This window comes from Portunus trituberculatus, chromosome 29 (assembly GCF_017591435.1).
Source record: "Portunus trituberculatus isolate SZX2019 chromosome 29, ASM1759143v1, whole genome shotgun sequence".
Lineage (NCBI taxonomy): Eukaryota > Metazoa > Arthropoda > Malacostraca > Decapoda > Portunidae > Portunus > Portunus trituberculatus.
Window position 1 is genome coordinate 14,539,906 of NC_059283.1, and position 15,946 is coordinate 14,555,851.

The 15,946-nt window shown below is 39.3% G+C and overlaps 1 protein-coding gene across 1 annotated transcript; it reads left to right on the forward strand.

Moving 5' to 3' along the window:
* The first annotated feature begins 3,724 nt into the window (after positions 1-3,724).
* On the forward strand, positions 3,725-6,125 carry LOC123510603 (putative nuclease HARBI1). Its single transcript, XM_045265883.1, has 4 exons — positions 3,725-3,748; positions 4,120-4,469; positions 4,641-4,931; positions 5,895-6,125. The coding sequence occupies exons 1-4, from the start codon at positions 3,725-3,727 to the stop codon at positions 5,905-5,907; spliced, it is 678 nt and encodes a 225-aa protein (XP_045121818.1). The 3' UTR covers positions 5,908-6,125.
* The last annotated feature ends 9,821 nt before the right edge of the window (positions 6,126-15,946 follow it).

Below are 15,946 nucleotides of genomic sequence, written 5' to 3' on the forward strand. Positions count from 1 at the left end.
TCCTTTGCTTTTATCATTTGTCGCCAGGGTTCCCAGTGGAAAAAAAAAGTATCCAAAATGTAGAAAAAGTATCCATTTATTTTCAAAAAGTATCCAAAAAGTATCCAATATTTTCCCCATAACAATGTGGATAAACACGTTATTAAATGAACCTTTTACTACAGTTTCTCACACCTTATGTTTGGCAGCCCTGGCCACTGGCAGCAATACTGTACAGCTGCCTGGCACCCACGTATGTGACTGGTTCTATATACACTACTACACACCACTACAGACTTTAGGGAACAAATTAAAACTATTATTATTTTTTTGCACATACTTATCAAACAACAAAAAAAAAAAAAAAAAAAAAACGCTATTACATTTTTACAAGATAGAATTTCCATATAATATTCTTTCAGGCGGTGGGTATTGTTGAACAATTAACTCAAACTTATGCTATCACTCTTCACAGCCTGCACCCATTACCACATACTGCTACGACCACATATCATGCGATACACTGTGCCTACATTTCGCATACATACATTCCCATATTCACAGTTGAAACATACACATGTTGCCATGCATCACATCAAGTAGCCTATACATACATTATAAGTATGGTACTGTATTTGTACATACTATAAAGTACTGGAGATCAACAAGATTATTTGGTACTAAATTGCAAGTTCAGTTATTGTTGAAATAAATATAAATATACTTTCTTTATAATTATGGTACTACATTTGTACTATAAACTACTGAAGATCAACTAGAGTATTTGGCACTAAATCACAATCAATCAATTGTTCCGACGCCTGTTCTAACCGAACTCCCCCAGGGGATGACCACGACAGAAGAGTCTCCGCTTGTTCCTGTCCAAACACTCCCTCCTTGCACTCTCCAATCCTCTCATTCTTCTCTCGCCCCTCTCCCTCACATACTCAAGCACTCTATCTTAACATTTAACTGGGAGTCGTCCTCTAACACCCACCACTTCCACCACACTAAATCACAAGTTCAATTATTGTTGAAATAAACATAAATGTACTTTCTTTGGTTAGTTACTTGCCAACTTTTGCAACCACGGTACTACACCACACTCCCTGTAGCAACTTTTATTCCCTATGCAAAACCTTATTGATACACATACTGCCATATATCATACCAAAACTACAATATCATTAAGGCACTGTAGGTACCTGTAATGGAAAACTTAATATATACTTGAGATCAACAAGACTATTTGGCATTCATTACATCACAACTTCAATGAGTAATCAATCCTTCAAACTATTTAATCAGTAAAGTACTATACATAAATATTTTTGAGTGAGCTTCCTATGAAACATTGATACCCCCACACACCCTATGCAAAACCTTATTGATACACATACATACCAAAACTACAATATCATTAAGGCACTGTAGGTACCTGTAATAGAAAACTTAATATATACTTGAGATCAACAAGACTATTTGGCATTCATTACATCACAATTTAGATAAGTGAAGAAAGAAACTACTGTTGAATCTCGGTTGTCGTTATTTCATTCCAATATTCAGTTTGATATTTTCCAAAATTCAGTTTGATCATTCCAAAATTCAGTTGAATTTATCAAATAGCGAAGCAATGCAGCAATAAGGAAAAAAATATATACCTACCATAAGAAATATTACATGTATAATCAATTTATATACTATATTTTAGCAAGCTGAGGAGATAAATCAAAGCAAGAATTAAGAAAAACTTAACGAAATTGAAGAAAACTAAACCAAAGAATGAAATAACATGGATTTTTGAGGATGATTAAAGGAGTGGCATCGTTGCACGTGTGATGGGTCAGTAGCCCTACCACATACATAAGTTCTTGTTTTAATGCTGCATAGTGAAGAATGTTTTACTTTTTTTTTCAAAAACATGTTGGGCAGATTGTATCATACAGTTGCTTGGTTCCCACTCATAACAATTTATTGACCCTCCATTTCCTTTACTAAGCAAGAGGACATTTATATACTCTGTGTTTAGGCAATTTCTGATGTCTGTCTTAATTAATTTAACTTGAGAGAATACTCTCTCAACTGCAGCAGATGAGTGTGGGAGGACTAACAAATTCATCACAAAATTTGCAATATTTTGAAACATGGGTGTTCCGTCACTACTCTTAATTTTCTTTACAGAGCACCAAAATTCTGATAGGTTTTGTGAATCACTTAGTGAATTTCTGTGGTATGGCAGTGACCTCCATTCGTCATTCCATTCATCGTAGTCTGCCTCTTCCACTAGCTGAGGAAATTTCTTAAAAAGTGGAACCAAACTTTTTACTTCATTTCTCTTGACAACATCAGGGTCAGAGGCATTTAATAAGGGAAACACATCGCTTAGTCCTCTGAACCTTTTACATATTTGTCCTGAAAGCTCTATGTAAAAATTTAGACATTTAACCCGAAATGAATTTACTTTTGAGCCCAATTGATCAACCACATTTCTGTTGTTCATCATATTTTCTACTTTACTACCAAAATACCACTCCTCTTCAGGAAGAAAATTTTCTGGATCTTGAAATGCAATCGCAAAAGGATTTACTTCTTTTCTGAGGACATCCATCTTTATGTAATTTCCCAGAGTTGTCCTGTAAAAGTCACAGATGTTGGAATAGGCAATGTGAATCATTACTGTTTCACTCTGAAACTCTTAGTTCATCTTGTTAATTATGGGCAGGATGTAACTAAGAAAAGAAAAGTATAGCTTGAAAAGAGGATTGTTCAAAGCATCCAGTATCTCTGCCGCACCTCTTACTTGAGTGTCTAAGGCTTGAAAGGAGAGTAGGAGTGCCGACCATTGTTCCATTATTCTATTAACAACAGACTCCAAAGATAACCATCTAGTCTGACTAGCATAGAGAATCCGATGAGAATCAGCTTTAATAAACTGTTGAAATTCTTGAAATTTCAACAGTCTTTTGGGGCTGTGATTAATGTAGGAATGAATATCTCTACACAGTTCCTCGACATATTTTAGGAGTTTGAGACAGGCTGCAGAAGAACACAGAATGACAAATACAACCAATCACAATTTGCAAACCCAATCATGTTTGCAAATGGAATACCATTTGCTTCAAAAAAAAATTACTCAAGAGCTGAAATAATCCTTCAGCACTTGAATCTTCTACATCTAGCAATTGCAGAAATCTGTCATCAACTGTTCCTTTTTCCTTGTTCACTACTCTGACAACAATTGCTAATAGTTTGGTAGTGGATACATCTGTGCTTTCATCCACCATTATTGAATATTTGTTCGTCTTTAAAATCTCTACTATTTTCTTCAAACTTTCATTGCCAATACACTTTACTACAATGTCTCTAGAAATCTGTCTTCCTGACTTGAGATTCTTTATTATTTGAAAATCACTAGCACAATTTTTCAAAACTAGCATTAGATGATCCATAACATTGAAGGAAATATTGTGTTAACAAAGGAACTTCAAAAGCATTAGTTTAAATCTTTCTGCATCCCTGGAAGGTTGATTTTTCTTAGTAAAAAGTGCTGGGCCAGTAACTACAAAAATACTTAGTATCCTTAAGTGCACTTAGCAGACGATTTTTTGAGACTTGCACTCAAATCGGGAGAAAATACTCAAGTCCTACACTAAGTATCCTTTAGTGCTCCCAGCAGACGACAAAAATTGAGACTCCTCCACGAGGTCACTTAAGTGGAACTCTTTGTTTACATGTAGCGGGGATGGCGGCGCAACAACCAGTGAGAGTGAGGAGGGCTAGAAATCGGGAAATCGGGAAAGAAAAGACATTTTAAATGTGTATGAAGACTCTGAATTGGTGAAAAAATTTAGACTGGATCGAGGTGGCATAATGTTAGTGACTAATTATGTGAGAAATGTTATTCAGCCACCAACACGTAGAAGTAAAGCCATACCTGCTGAACTGAAAGTGCTCACTTGTCTACGTTATTTGGCTACAGGAAAAATGCAATTGTATAGTGGTGACGATTTTGGCATATCTCAACAAGTCGTGTGATAAGTGAGACACTTGATGCCTAACAACACTGGACTTTCTTGCAAAGTATATAAAGTTCCCAACTGTGCAGGAGGAAATTCAGCAAAAACAGGCAGTTTTTAGAGAAATTGCCAATTTTCCGGGAGTAGTTGGGGCTATAGATGGCACCCACATACGGATTATTGCTCCAAGAGAGAGTATGAACAAGAATATGTGAACAGAAAAAAATATCACAGCATCAACATACAGCTCGTGTTTGACGCCCAGTATCGAATATTGGATGTGGTGGCACAGTGGCCTGGGTCGGTCCATGACTCCAGGATTTGGAATGAGTGCGGCCTCAAAGCAGACTTTGAAAGGGGTACCATACCAGGTGGCTGTCATCTTATAGGTGATAGTGGCTACCCATGTCAACCGTGGCTGCTGACCCCAATCCTGCAGCCAAGGGATGCAGCAGAGGAAGCTTACAACAGGTATATTTACCACAGTTTATTTCACCCTTGATTACACTAAATTACTGTACTGTACTGTTCTCTGTTTACCATTGGATTATGACACTAAACATATATTGAAAGTTGGTCTGGGAAAGTGGAATTTTTGGTGCAGAAATGACGTAACCTAAAATATCAACATTATCATTGCAGAGCACACAAACGAACAAGATGCATAGTAGAGAGAGGGATCGGCCAACTGAAGAGGAGGTTTCATGTTCTACATGGTGAAATCAGAGTGGATCCTATAAAAACAAGCAAAATTGTGATGGTATGTGCAGCACTACACAACTTGTGTAAAGAGATGAACCTACAACTGCCAGATGATGAACATGATGAGTATGAAGATCAGCCTTTAGAAGCCAACCCCGTACAGCCTCTTCAGCTTGGCCATCTCCAAAACGGTGTCTTAGTTAGAGATCATTTTATCAACCTTCACTTCCGGTAAGTGGTGTTTTTTTTCCAGGTCTTTTATGTTTTGAGGTCGGCAGTAATTTCTAACCAAATTTTCATCAATAGTACAGTTTTTGGTGCTGAATACGAATATGACATTAATTTTCTCGAGAAATGAGACAGTTGCAAAATAGAGCAAAGGTTAGGTTAGGTAAGGGTAGGTTAGGTTAGGTTAACTCACCTCTCTTAGGTAATTGTTGAAATCAACTGTAGTAGCGCGACATATCCTCAATTCGTCCTCACAGTATTTAATGCTGGAATACGCTTTTGCTCAGAAATAAATAAAGATGATGATTTTTTTCAATGGAATGGTACTGCCATCAAGCCAAGTGTTTTTTTATCAACGAAACTTTATCACGGCAAGCTCTCTTGTAACACATCCATGATACACTTTCGTTTGTCTTTTTAATTGTCATTTGAGGTTTCTTTTTACACCTTTTCTCTTTTTCTACGATATTAAAAAGACAAACGAAAGTGTATCGTGGATGTGTTACAAGAGAGCTTGCTGTGATAAAGTTTCAGTGAGAAAAAACACTTGGCTTGATGGCAGTACCATTCCATTGAAGAAAATCATCGTCTTCATTTATTCCTGGGCAAAAGCATATTCCAGCATTAAATACTGTGAGGACGAATTGAGGATATGTCGCGCTACTACAGTTGATTTCATGAATTACCTAAGAGAGGTGAGTTAACCTAACCTAACCTAACCTTTGCTCTATTTTACTTTACAGTACATTAATTCAGCAGAAATGGTTAAAAATTAGTGGCGAACTCTAAACATAAAAGATCCTTTTTTTCTTCCTATATATTGTTTAGTTACAGTATTGGCATCCCATTTTGTCCACTGTATTTGACCATTTGTGCTGAATTAATGTACCGTAAAGTAAACACTTAAATAACACTGAAAATTTACTCAGGTGTGCACTCTAAGCAATTGTCTATATCCATCAACAGGCATGAACAGTGAGTGTCATACGCCCAGGCAGTGTACAGTGTGCCCAGTCTACTTGAACACCAAGCACGAAGACCGTCAACCATCTTCATTTGTTCTTTCTTCCATTTAGCTTTCAACAACTCTCCCTTTCTTCCTTCTCCTTTTGTTGTCCATTTTTTCTAGTATAGTACAATATTTCCTCGGTCATTCATTTCTACTCCTTTATCTCCTCAATTCATTGCTTCTTCAACCCTTCCGCTGCAATGTATATTGAGAAATAAACTTATAATGTTATTGGAATATTTAATTGCACATCTGTAAAATATAAAAATATGAAGGTATGTTGGCTAGTGGGAGGTCACTCTGAAAGTTTTTTTTCTGGTAATACAACTTGATGGTATTCCAAACATCTCTCTGTGCTTGGTAGACAGCTCTCATGTCTTGAAGGACAGCTTCTACTAATTCTTGGTTCCCCGCATTCAATACTGGGAGGGGATGAGCAGCTGCTGGTGTCACTGGTGGAAGATGTACCGGTAGGTCATCATCCACGTCAGGCCTGGATGCTTGACTAGTGCTTGACTGTGGTAGGTCTTCCTGCTCCGTGATGTGAAATGTTATTTCATCATCATTTTTTCTGCAATCAAGGAAGTTTCATATATAGCAATGGGATGATTTTTTCATAATGTAAATTATGAATCTCCTGAATCTCATGCACTTTATATCTCTGCCTGGAATCATGCCAAGTCTGTTCTTCAACTTGCCAAACACTCTTTCATAAATAGGAAATGTCAAAATCTTTCAAACTCAAACTCTCCTCGTGACTTCTGGCATCTAGCCAAAAACGTCTCAAATAACTTCACTTCTTCATCTTTCCCTCCTTTATTTCATCCTGATGGCACCACTGCCATCTCTTCTGTCTCTAAAGCTGAACTCTTTTCTCAAACCTTTGCTCACAACTCCACCTTGGACGATTCTGGGCTTGTCCCTCCCTCTCCTCCTCCCTCTGACTATTTCATGTCTACAATAAAAATTCTTCGTAATGATGTTTTCCATGCCCTTGCTGGCCTAAACCCTCGGAAGGCTTATGGACCTGATGGGGTCCCTCCTATTGTTTTCAAAAACTGTGCTTTTGTGCTTGCACCTGGCCAAACTCTTCCAACTTTATCTATCGACTTCTACCTTTCCTTCCTGCTGGAAGTTCGCCTACATTCAGCCTGTTCCTAAAAAGGGTGACCGTTCTAACCCCTCAAACTACCGTCCTATAGCTTTAATCTCTTGCTTGTCTAAAGTTTTTGAATCTATCCTGAATAGGAAGATTCTCAAACATCTGTCACTTCACAATCTTCTGTCTGATCGCCAGTATGGCTTCCGTCAAGGTCGCTCTACTGGTGATCTTCTGGCTTTCCTTACTGAGTCTTGGTCATCCTCTTTATGAGATTTCGGTGAAACTTTTGCTATTGCGTTAGACATATCAAAAGCTTTTGATAGAGTATGGCATAAAGCTTTGATTTCAAAACTGCCCTCATACAGCTTCTCTCTGCAACTATATCTCATGTTTCCTTTCCGACCGCTCTATTGCTGCTGTGGTAGACGGCTACTGTTCTTCTCCTAAACCTATTAATAGTGGTGTTCCTCAGGGTTCTGTCCTGTCACCCACTTTCTATTATTCATTAATGACCTTAACCAAACTTCTTGCCCTACCCACTCCTACGCTGATGATACCACCCTACATCTTTCCACGTTCTTTCAGAGACGTCCAACCCTTCAGGAAATTAACGGATGACGCGGGGACGCCACGGAACGCCTGACTTCCGATCTTTCTAAAATTTCCGATTGGGGCAGAGAAAATCTAGTAGTTTTCAATGCCTCAAAACTCAATTCCTCCATCTATCAACTCGACACAACCTTCCAGACAACTATCCCTCTTCTTCAATGACACTCAACTGTCTTCCTCTTCCACAATGAATATCCTCGGTCTGTCCTTTGCTCATAATCTTAACTGGAAACTTCACATCTCATCTCTTGCTAAAACAGCTTCTATGAAGTTAGGTGTTCTGAGGCGTCTCCGCCAGTTTTCTCGCCCTCCAACTGCTTACTCTGTATAAGGGCCTTATCCGTCCCTGTATGGAGTACTCTTCGCATGTTTGGGGGTTCCAGTCACACAGCTTTGCTTGATAGGATGGAATCGAAAGCTCTTCGTCTCATCAACTCCCCTCCTCTGACTAACTGTCTTCAGTCTCTTTCTCACCGCCGAAATCTTGCATCCCTTTCTATATTTTATCGCTATTTTCATGGTAACTGTTCTACTGATCTTGCTAACTGCATGCCTCCCCTCCTCCTGCGGCCACGCTGCACAAGGCTTTCTTCCTCTCATCCCTATTATGTCCAACTCGCTAATGCAAGAGTTAATCATTCATCCCTTTCACTGGTAAACTCTGGAACTCCCTCCCTGCATCTGTATTTCCAAATTCCTACAACTTGTCTTCTTTTAAGAGGGAGGTATCGAGGCATTTGCTTCCCTAATTCTGGCTGACGGTTTTGGCACTTTTTCTACTCTTTGGAGAGCCAGCGCTCAAGTGGGCTTTTTTCTAACTTTTTCTTTTTTTGCCCTTGGCTGGCCCTCTTCCTTACGTAAAAAAAAAAAGTTTAGGAAAAGAAATGGGAATTAATTGGTTCTCTAATAGAGTGGTCGATGAGTGAAACAGACTCAATAAATATGCTAGTGCCGAGTCAATAATGAGCTTTAAAAGATCAGACAAGTTTATGAATGAGAATGATAGGTGGAATTAGATAACTTTGTTTATACAGGGACTGCCACGTATAGATCTGGCGGCCTCTTGCAGCTTTTATATTTTCCTTGTGTTCTTATGTATTCTCCTGGATGGTGGAATTGGTGATCACGGGTGCAGCATGTGATTTTCAAGACTATGGTGATTTACACACACACACACACACACACACACACACACACACACACACTGCCTTATGCCAACACATACTTTGAATATATATATATATATATATATATATATATATATATATATATATATATATATATATATATATATATATATATATATATATTAATATATATGTATATATATTAACAACCACACCCTCTACTGGTATCTAGCTATCCTCAAATACATACTTAAATGCACATACAACTACTGTTACTGATTTATTGATTTATTTTTTACAGTTGTGACATCCTCATACCTTCAAGTACGATATGAAGAACATTTTATAAACAAGATTCATCAGTTCCGTCCCTTACAATGGTATGCAACATGTGTAGTGGTACAACCAACGGGCCTGCTACTGTGGTTGACAGGAGAGTGGGTGTTCTTGGATGCAGTCATCTCACCTTTTCCTCTGGATGGTCTTCTTGTAATAGGACAGGAACAGGATGTACTAAATGGCGGGTATACCAAGTCGCAAGCATTTTCTGGTCATGTAACTCTCCTCACCCTATGGGACACTGCCTTTCCTACCTCAGAATTGGGTGACTGGGGCAAGTGTCAACCATTATCCGCCAAGCCACTCACTGACTGGGATAATTTGAAGTTAAATATACAAAACGGTTCAGCTGGTGTCTACAGACATGCAAATGGACCTTGTAACAATGACTTATTGCACTCTGATAAGGTGTTACTTCTTACCTCAATGATGAATTGGAAAGCCACTCTACGGCATATGACAAGTTTTGGAATGTGGGCAAAGTTACAAAACTTCTCCTTAAAAGAACAACACAGAACATTACTAAAAAGATCTTCACAACTCTGCACAAGTCCACAACTTAATGAACCAGCCGCATGGATAGGTCTTATTTACAATTGTTTCTCTGGAGAAGTGGAAAACATACATGGTATACAAGTTAATGTGACACCTAAGTGGCCTCCAAATTTTGCAACAATACTTCAGAATTCTCGTTGCTTTCATCCTCGTCCTCTCGCAGTGAATGTTGATGGGTACTGGTTTTGGGGTACAGAAAAATTTAAGTTTTGTTCATTTACTGAAAAATCTGACACAGATTCATTTCTAAATATTCGGATACACTGTCAAGATGATGACGAAACTATATATTATTATTTGAATTTCATCTTAGCACAAACCAAAGACACACAATATAAAGGAAACGGTGTTTACTTACATGGAGTTCAACCCTACGTAGTGGAGGAGAATTACAACAGTACTTGGTGTCTAAAAAAAAGAAATCTTCCCTCACCAATTGATATTGCCTGCACTTCTTCTCTCAGTGTACCTTTAGGTTTAAAAACATGGCATTCTGTTGCTGAGCCACCAAAAAACCCTTGCAATGACTGGCATAGACTGGATCTAAAGTTATCATACTCCTCACCGATGTTGGTAACCACATGTACACCTGAACAGTTTACCTGCAACAACTCACAGTGCATCACACTAGAAAAGGTGTGCGATTTCAAGCCTGACTGTCAAACGGGTGAGGATGAGAACGACTGCTCCATAGGATCAGCACAGGGTCATGTTTTACAGACACCACCAAATTTTCCTTTGGTAATGCTGGTAAAAGTTAATATTAAGAAGATATCATCTATCGATCTAATGAACTTCGCCATGACCATGACCCTTCATGTATCAATGAAGTGGATAGATCCCCGAGTACAGTACAACCACTTGATTCAAGGCAAACGTGTACTTGATTCGTCATTCAAGGTAAGGCGTCAATTGTTTTAAGTTGTTTGAATTATGAATCTTATTTTATGTTAACTTTAGTAGTCATCTAGACCTAAAACATGATGCATTCACTTTTGTCATTCACTTGCGGCTCTCAAAAGAAGTCGAAGAATAAAAAGTGAAGATTTTAATAATAATAGTTACGCATTGTATACATGTGCGTGTGTGTGTGTGTGTGTGTGTGTGTGTGTGTGTGTGTGTGTGTAACTGGCCTCCCTTGCACTAATATGGTGATCAGGGACACCCAATCCAACATAGATATACACAAGCAAACATGGACATCCCTGGACGGGGCCACACAAAACAAAATTGATCATGTACTAACATAAAGAAAACATAGAAGAGCGTTGCTTGATGTACTATCCTACAAAGAAGCAGAATGTAATTTTATGATAAGAAATACAAAGGTAAAACTGTCAACAACGAAAAACCGGCAAAACAGGAACATTAAGTATAATGTGGAGAACTTGAAAAATGCAGAGGGTAAAAGAGGCGTACCAGATCAAAATTAGAAGCCATTTTTGTGTTCAATCCAATCGAACATCGTGTAAGAAGAGGAAGAGGATATCGATAGCAAATTGAAGAACATTTAAGAAGTTCATAAAGCGGCAAAGGAACATATAAAATACAGAGCACCAGTGAGCAGAAACCACTTGTACGATACATCATGTAATGAAGCTACGGAAGGGAATAGAGTAATTAGAGAAAACCTAATATAAAACCGATGAAACTTGAGACAAGCAAAAAAGCTAAGAGTGAGTAGGAGGAAGACTAAGAAACTAATTAGAGTTTTAGACAGAAGAAACGGGAAGGGCTGGAAAGGGAGCTCGATGAAACAAAAAGAAATGTAAACGATGGCGGAGTCAAAGAACACCACAAAAAGTTAAAAATAATACAGAAAGGTTTTCAGGCGACGGATCAACTGGATGATAAAACGACATGCCATATGGAGAAAACAGAAGAAACGGGAAGGGCTGGAAAGGGAGCTCGATGAAACAAAAAGAAATGTAAACGATGGCGGAGTCAAAGAACACCACAAAAAGTTAAAAATAATACAGAATGATTTTCAAGCGACGGATCAACTGGATGATAAAAGGACATGCCATATGGAGAAAACAAACTGATGGAGGAGCAGCACATCCATGAACTACGGAATAGAATAGATAATATGTAGTTATGAAGGAAACATGGAGAAGCCCATGGCTTCGAAAAAAAAAAAAATACCTGCAGAATTGCTGGAAAAAAATTACAAATTAATAAAAGAAATATGAAATAAGGAAAGAATACCAAAAAGATGGCAAAAGGGAATTATTATTCCAATACATAAGAAAGGAAGCAAGCGAGAGTGTGACAACTATAGTCTGTGTCTTATACAAAGTATACACAATATCCCCCACTGAAGGGATTTAAACCACACATAGGGCAAATATCAGTGAGGGGTTAGGAAGAACATATCTTACGATTCTGTGCACAGACCATTATTGTGGCACATAATGGCAGATATAAACATCCCTACTGAAGTAGTTTACTTCATCAAAGCTTCCTACAGAAGAATTGAATTAAATTGGAATTTAATTGCAGCTATAAACATAAAACCATAGATTAGTGGGTTACAGGCCCGGCATTGGAGACGAGTCTCCGCTGTCCCTCTCCTCAAGGGGGAATGGAACGCTTTAACTGTATAGAGTGGTTATGAATATCATAAAGATATATAAATGTAAAAATGGAAATTAACAATAAATATACAAAATATAATTATACATAGCTCATGAAAAAGCAATAAGGTACATGTCATGTCCAAGTCGTCGTGGCAGAGGAGTGCCATGCACCACCTGAAGCAGCTCATAGAACAGTGGTTCTTAACTTTCTCACTACCACGCCCCCTCGAGGAATCTGTGCTTCCGTATCAGGCCACCTGCCTAGAGTCACTCTCACGCTGTCGGTGTTGGATTTCCGTCCTGTGTGGGGCGGTCAGCCTGGGCAGCACCTTGGTAAGCTGCAGGCTGGGCCGGATGTCGGTGCTAAATGCGGGTATCCATGTTGCAGCTCTGGCCACCTCGTCGGCCCGTTCGTTGCCAAGCAGGCCCGCAAAGCAGGGACCCCAGCCTGCATGTGCCCCAGGATGGTGGTGATGAGGTTCATGTTGTCTCTTGGGCTGGGCTGCTGCAGCACCTGCAGAGTTGAGTGTGTGTGCGACCACTGTACGCTCACTGCACCACCATCCCTACGGTGCAGTAGACACCTCCCGAAACCATAATTTACTTCCAGCGAGGTGTAATAACACGAGTTCTGTTCTGGACCAGTTCTGGTCTGGATCAGTTCAGAGCGTGCTGTGACCTTACCATCAAAATAAGTTGTGATCTCGCAGAACGTATCCCGTTGTGTCTCACAAATCTAGGGGGCAGTCACGGCCTTCCCTCTAAAGACAACTCTCCTCCTTCACACAAAACTACATACACTTACTGCACACACACCGTTTACTTACAGTAAAAAAAAAAAAAATGTTTACTTTAAATTCAGCCTCGTACTCCTCTCCTGGGGAGAGAACTATAAATGTCTCCAGGTCGGAGTGTTGTCTCGTTATCGACTGAAAAAGTCTTGACACCTCCCTCAACTTTTTCTTCATAAACACCTCCGTCTACTTTTTCTTCATTAATTTCCATAGCTTTCGTGGTCTTAGATCTAATTTTCAATCTGGAGAACCTCTCTTCTACTAAACCTCATCGTATTTTCCTAGCCGAAACATAGGTATATGATGCAATTGACAGTAGCCCCTTTTCTGTTCCTTACTACTTTCTATAACCTCATTTTCGTTCCAAACCTTACTTCTATGTGCGCAACGACTTGACTCTTGAATTTTCCGAGTTTTCCACTATCTGGCTTCAACTCAATAGCCACTCTCTAACTGAATTTATTTGTGCTGTTTAACTATCCCCTAACTCTTGACTAAAAAAAAAAATCTTTGACTACTTAATTTCTAACGTGGAGCATATTCTGTCCCACTGTCCTTTGGTGGAGATCTCCATCCTTGGAGATTTCAATGTTCACCACAAGCTTTGGTTTTCCTCTCCCTTCACTGACCATCCTGGTGAACTAGGCTTCAACTTTGCTATCATTCATGACCTAGAACAACTGGTGCAACACCCTGGTCATATTCCTGACCGTCTTTGAGATACGGCTAACACTCTTGAGCTGTACCTCTCCTCTAATCCTTCTGCATATGCTGTTACCCTATCTTCTCCGTTGGGCTCTACCGTTCACAGTTTCATTTCTGTATCTTGTCCTATTTCTCCAATCTCTCTTCAGGATCCCCTGCAGCGAAGGGATCTGATTATGTATTATGCTGACTTTTCCCTGGATAGATTACTGCTTCCGTGTCAGAGATCCATCTCTGTGTACTGAAGGCAATACAGAAGTGATAGTGTCTGGCATGGAGGGCTATATTACTCAGTCATTTTCTCAACCTAAACCTTTCTAAACCTGTTCTACAGTAGTGCTATACATGATAGAGAGGTTGCCCACAAAAGGTACTTGAACCTTTCATCATCTGTATTTAATGCACTTTTTATTTTTCCCCGGAATCATGTCAAGTTTATTCTTCAACTCGCATAACATTCCTTCATAAATAGGTAATGTCAATTTTCAAATTCCAACGCCCATCAAGACTTCTGGCATCTGGCCAAAAATATTTCCAGTAACTTTGTTTACTCATCTTTCCCTCCTCTATTTCATCCTGATGGTATCACTACCATCTCATGTCTCTAAACCTGAACTCTTCTCTTAAATCTTTGCTAGCAACTCCACCATAGATTATTCTTGGCTTGTCCTTCCTTCCTCCTCCTCCCTCTGATCCATTCATGCCTTCAATTAAAGTTCTTTGTAGTGACGTTTTCCATGCCTTCGCTGGCCTAAACCTTCGGAGAGATTATGGACCTGATTGGGTTCCTCCTATTTTTCTGAAAAAAAAACTCTGCCCCATGCTTGCACCTTGTTTGGCCATATTCCTTCAACTATGCCCATCGACTTCTCTATATTTCTTTCTTGTTGAAGGTTTGCGTACATTCAGCCTGTTCCTAAAAAGAGTGACTATTCTAGTCCCTCAAATTACCGCCCTATAGCTTTAATCTCTCAAACATCTGTCACTTCATAATCTTCTATTTGATCGCCAGTATGGCTTTCGTCAAAGCAGCTCTATTGGCTTTCCTTACTGAGTCTTGGTCATGTTCTTTTAGATTTTTGGTGAAACCTTTGCTATTGCGTTAGACATATCAAAAGCTTTTGATAAAGCCTGGCACAAAGCTTAGATTTCAAAACTTCCCACCTGCAGTTTGTATGCTTCTCTCTGCAAGTTTCCTTTCTGACCATTCAATTGCAGCAGTGGTAGACGGCCACTGTTCTCCTAAATCTATTAACAGTGGTCTTCCTCAGGGTTCTGTCCTGTCACCCACTCTCTTCCTATTATTCATTAATGATCTTAACCAAACTTCTTGCCCTATCCACTCTCACGCTGATGGTATCACCCTACAGTTTTCCACGTGTTTTCGGAGATGACCAAGCTTCCAGAAAGCCAACAGATCATGCAGAAACGCCGTAGAACGCCTGATTTCTCATCTTTCTAAGATTTCTGATTGTGGGAGAAGAAACACAGTAGTATTCAATGCCTCAAAAACTCAATTCCTCCATGTATCAACTCAACACTTCCTTCCAAACAACTATCCCCTCTTCTCCAGTGACACTCATTTGTCCTCCTCTTCTACACTGAATATCCTTGGTCCGTTCTTTTCTCATAATCTAAACTGGAAACATCACGTCTCATCTCTTACTAAAACAGCTTCTATGAAGTTAGACGTTCTGTAGCTTCACTGCCAATATTTCTCTCTTTTCCAACTGCTACCTCTGTACAAGGGCCTCATCTGTCCTTGTATGAAGTACTCTTCGCATGTTTGGGAGGGCTACATTCACATAGTTTTATTAAATAGGGTGGAATCTAAAGCTTTTCATCTCATCAACTTCCCTCCTCTGACTGACTGTCTTCAGCCTCTTTCCCACCACCGGATTATTGCATCTCTTTATTTTCCACCGCTCTTTTCATTCTAACTGCTCTTCTGATCTTGTTATCTGCAAGCCTCCCCTCCTCGCTGCACAAGGCTTTCTACTTTTCACCCCTATTCTACCAAACTTTCTAATGCAAGAGTACTCTCTATCATTAATATATATATTTTTTCTAGTAAACTTTGGAACTACCTTTTCCAGTATTTCTACCTTCTTACGACATGATTTCTTTTAAGAGGGAGGTTTCAAGACCGTTGTCCCTTTCTTTCGGCTCACAGTTGACCAGTAAGGGGACTGCTAATCA

Bases quoted from the DNA above. Each gene is read 5' to 3' on its own strand.
- LOC123510603 (XM_045265883.1), top strand. From the start codon at position 3,725: ATGGCGGCGCAACAACCAGTGAGA. The intron at 3,749-4,119 runs GTGAGGAGGGCT...GGCAGTTTTTAG, and splicing joins CGGCGCAACAACCAGTGAGA to AGAAATTGCCAATTTTCCGG. The intron at 4,470-4,640 runs GTATATTTACCA...TTATCATTGCAG, and splicing joins GCAGAGGAAGCTTACAACAG to AGCACACAAACGAACAAGAT.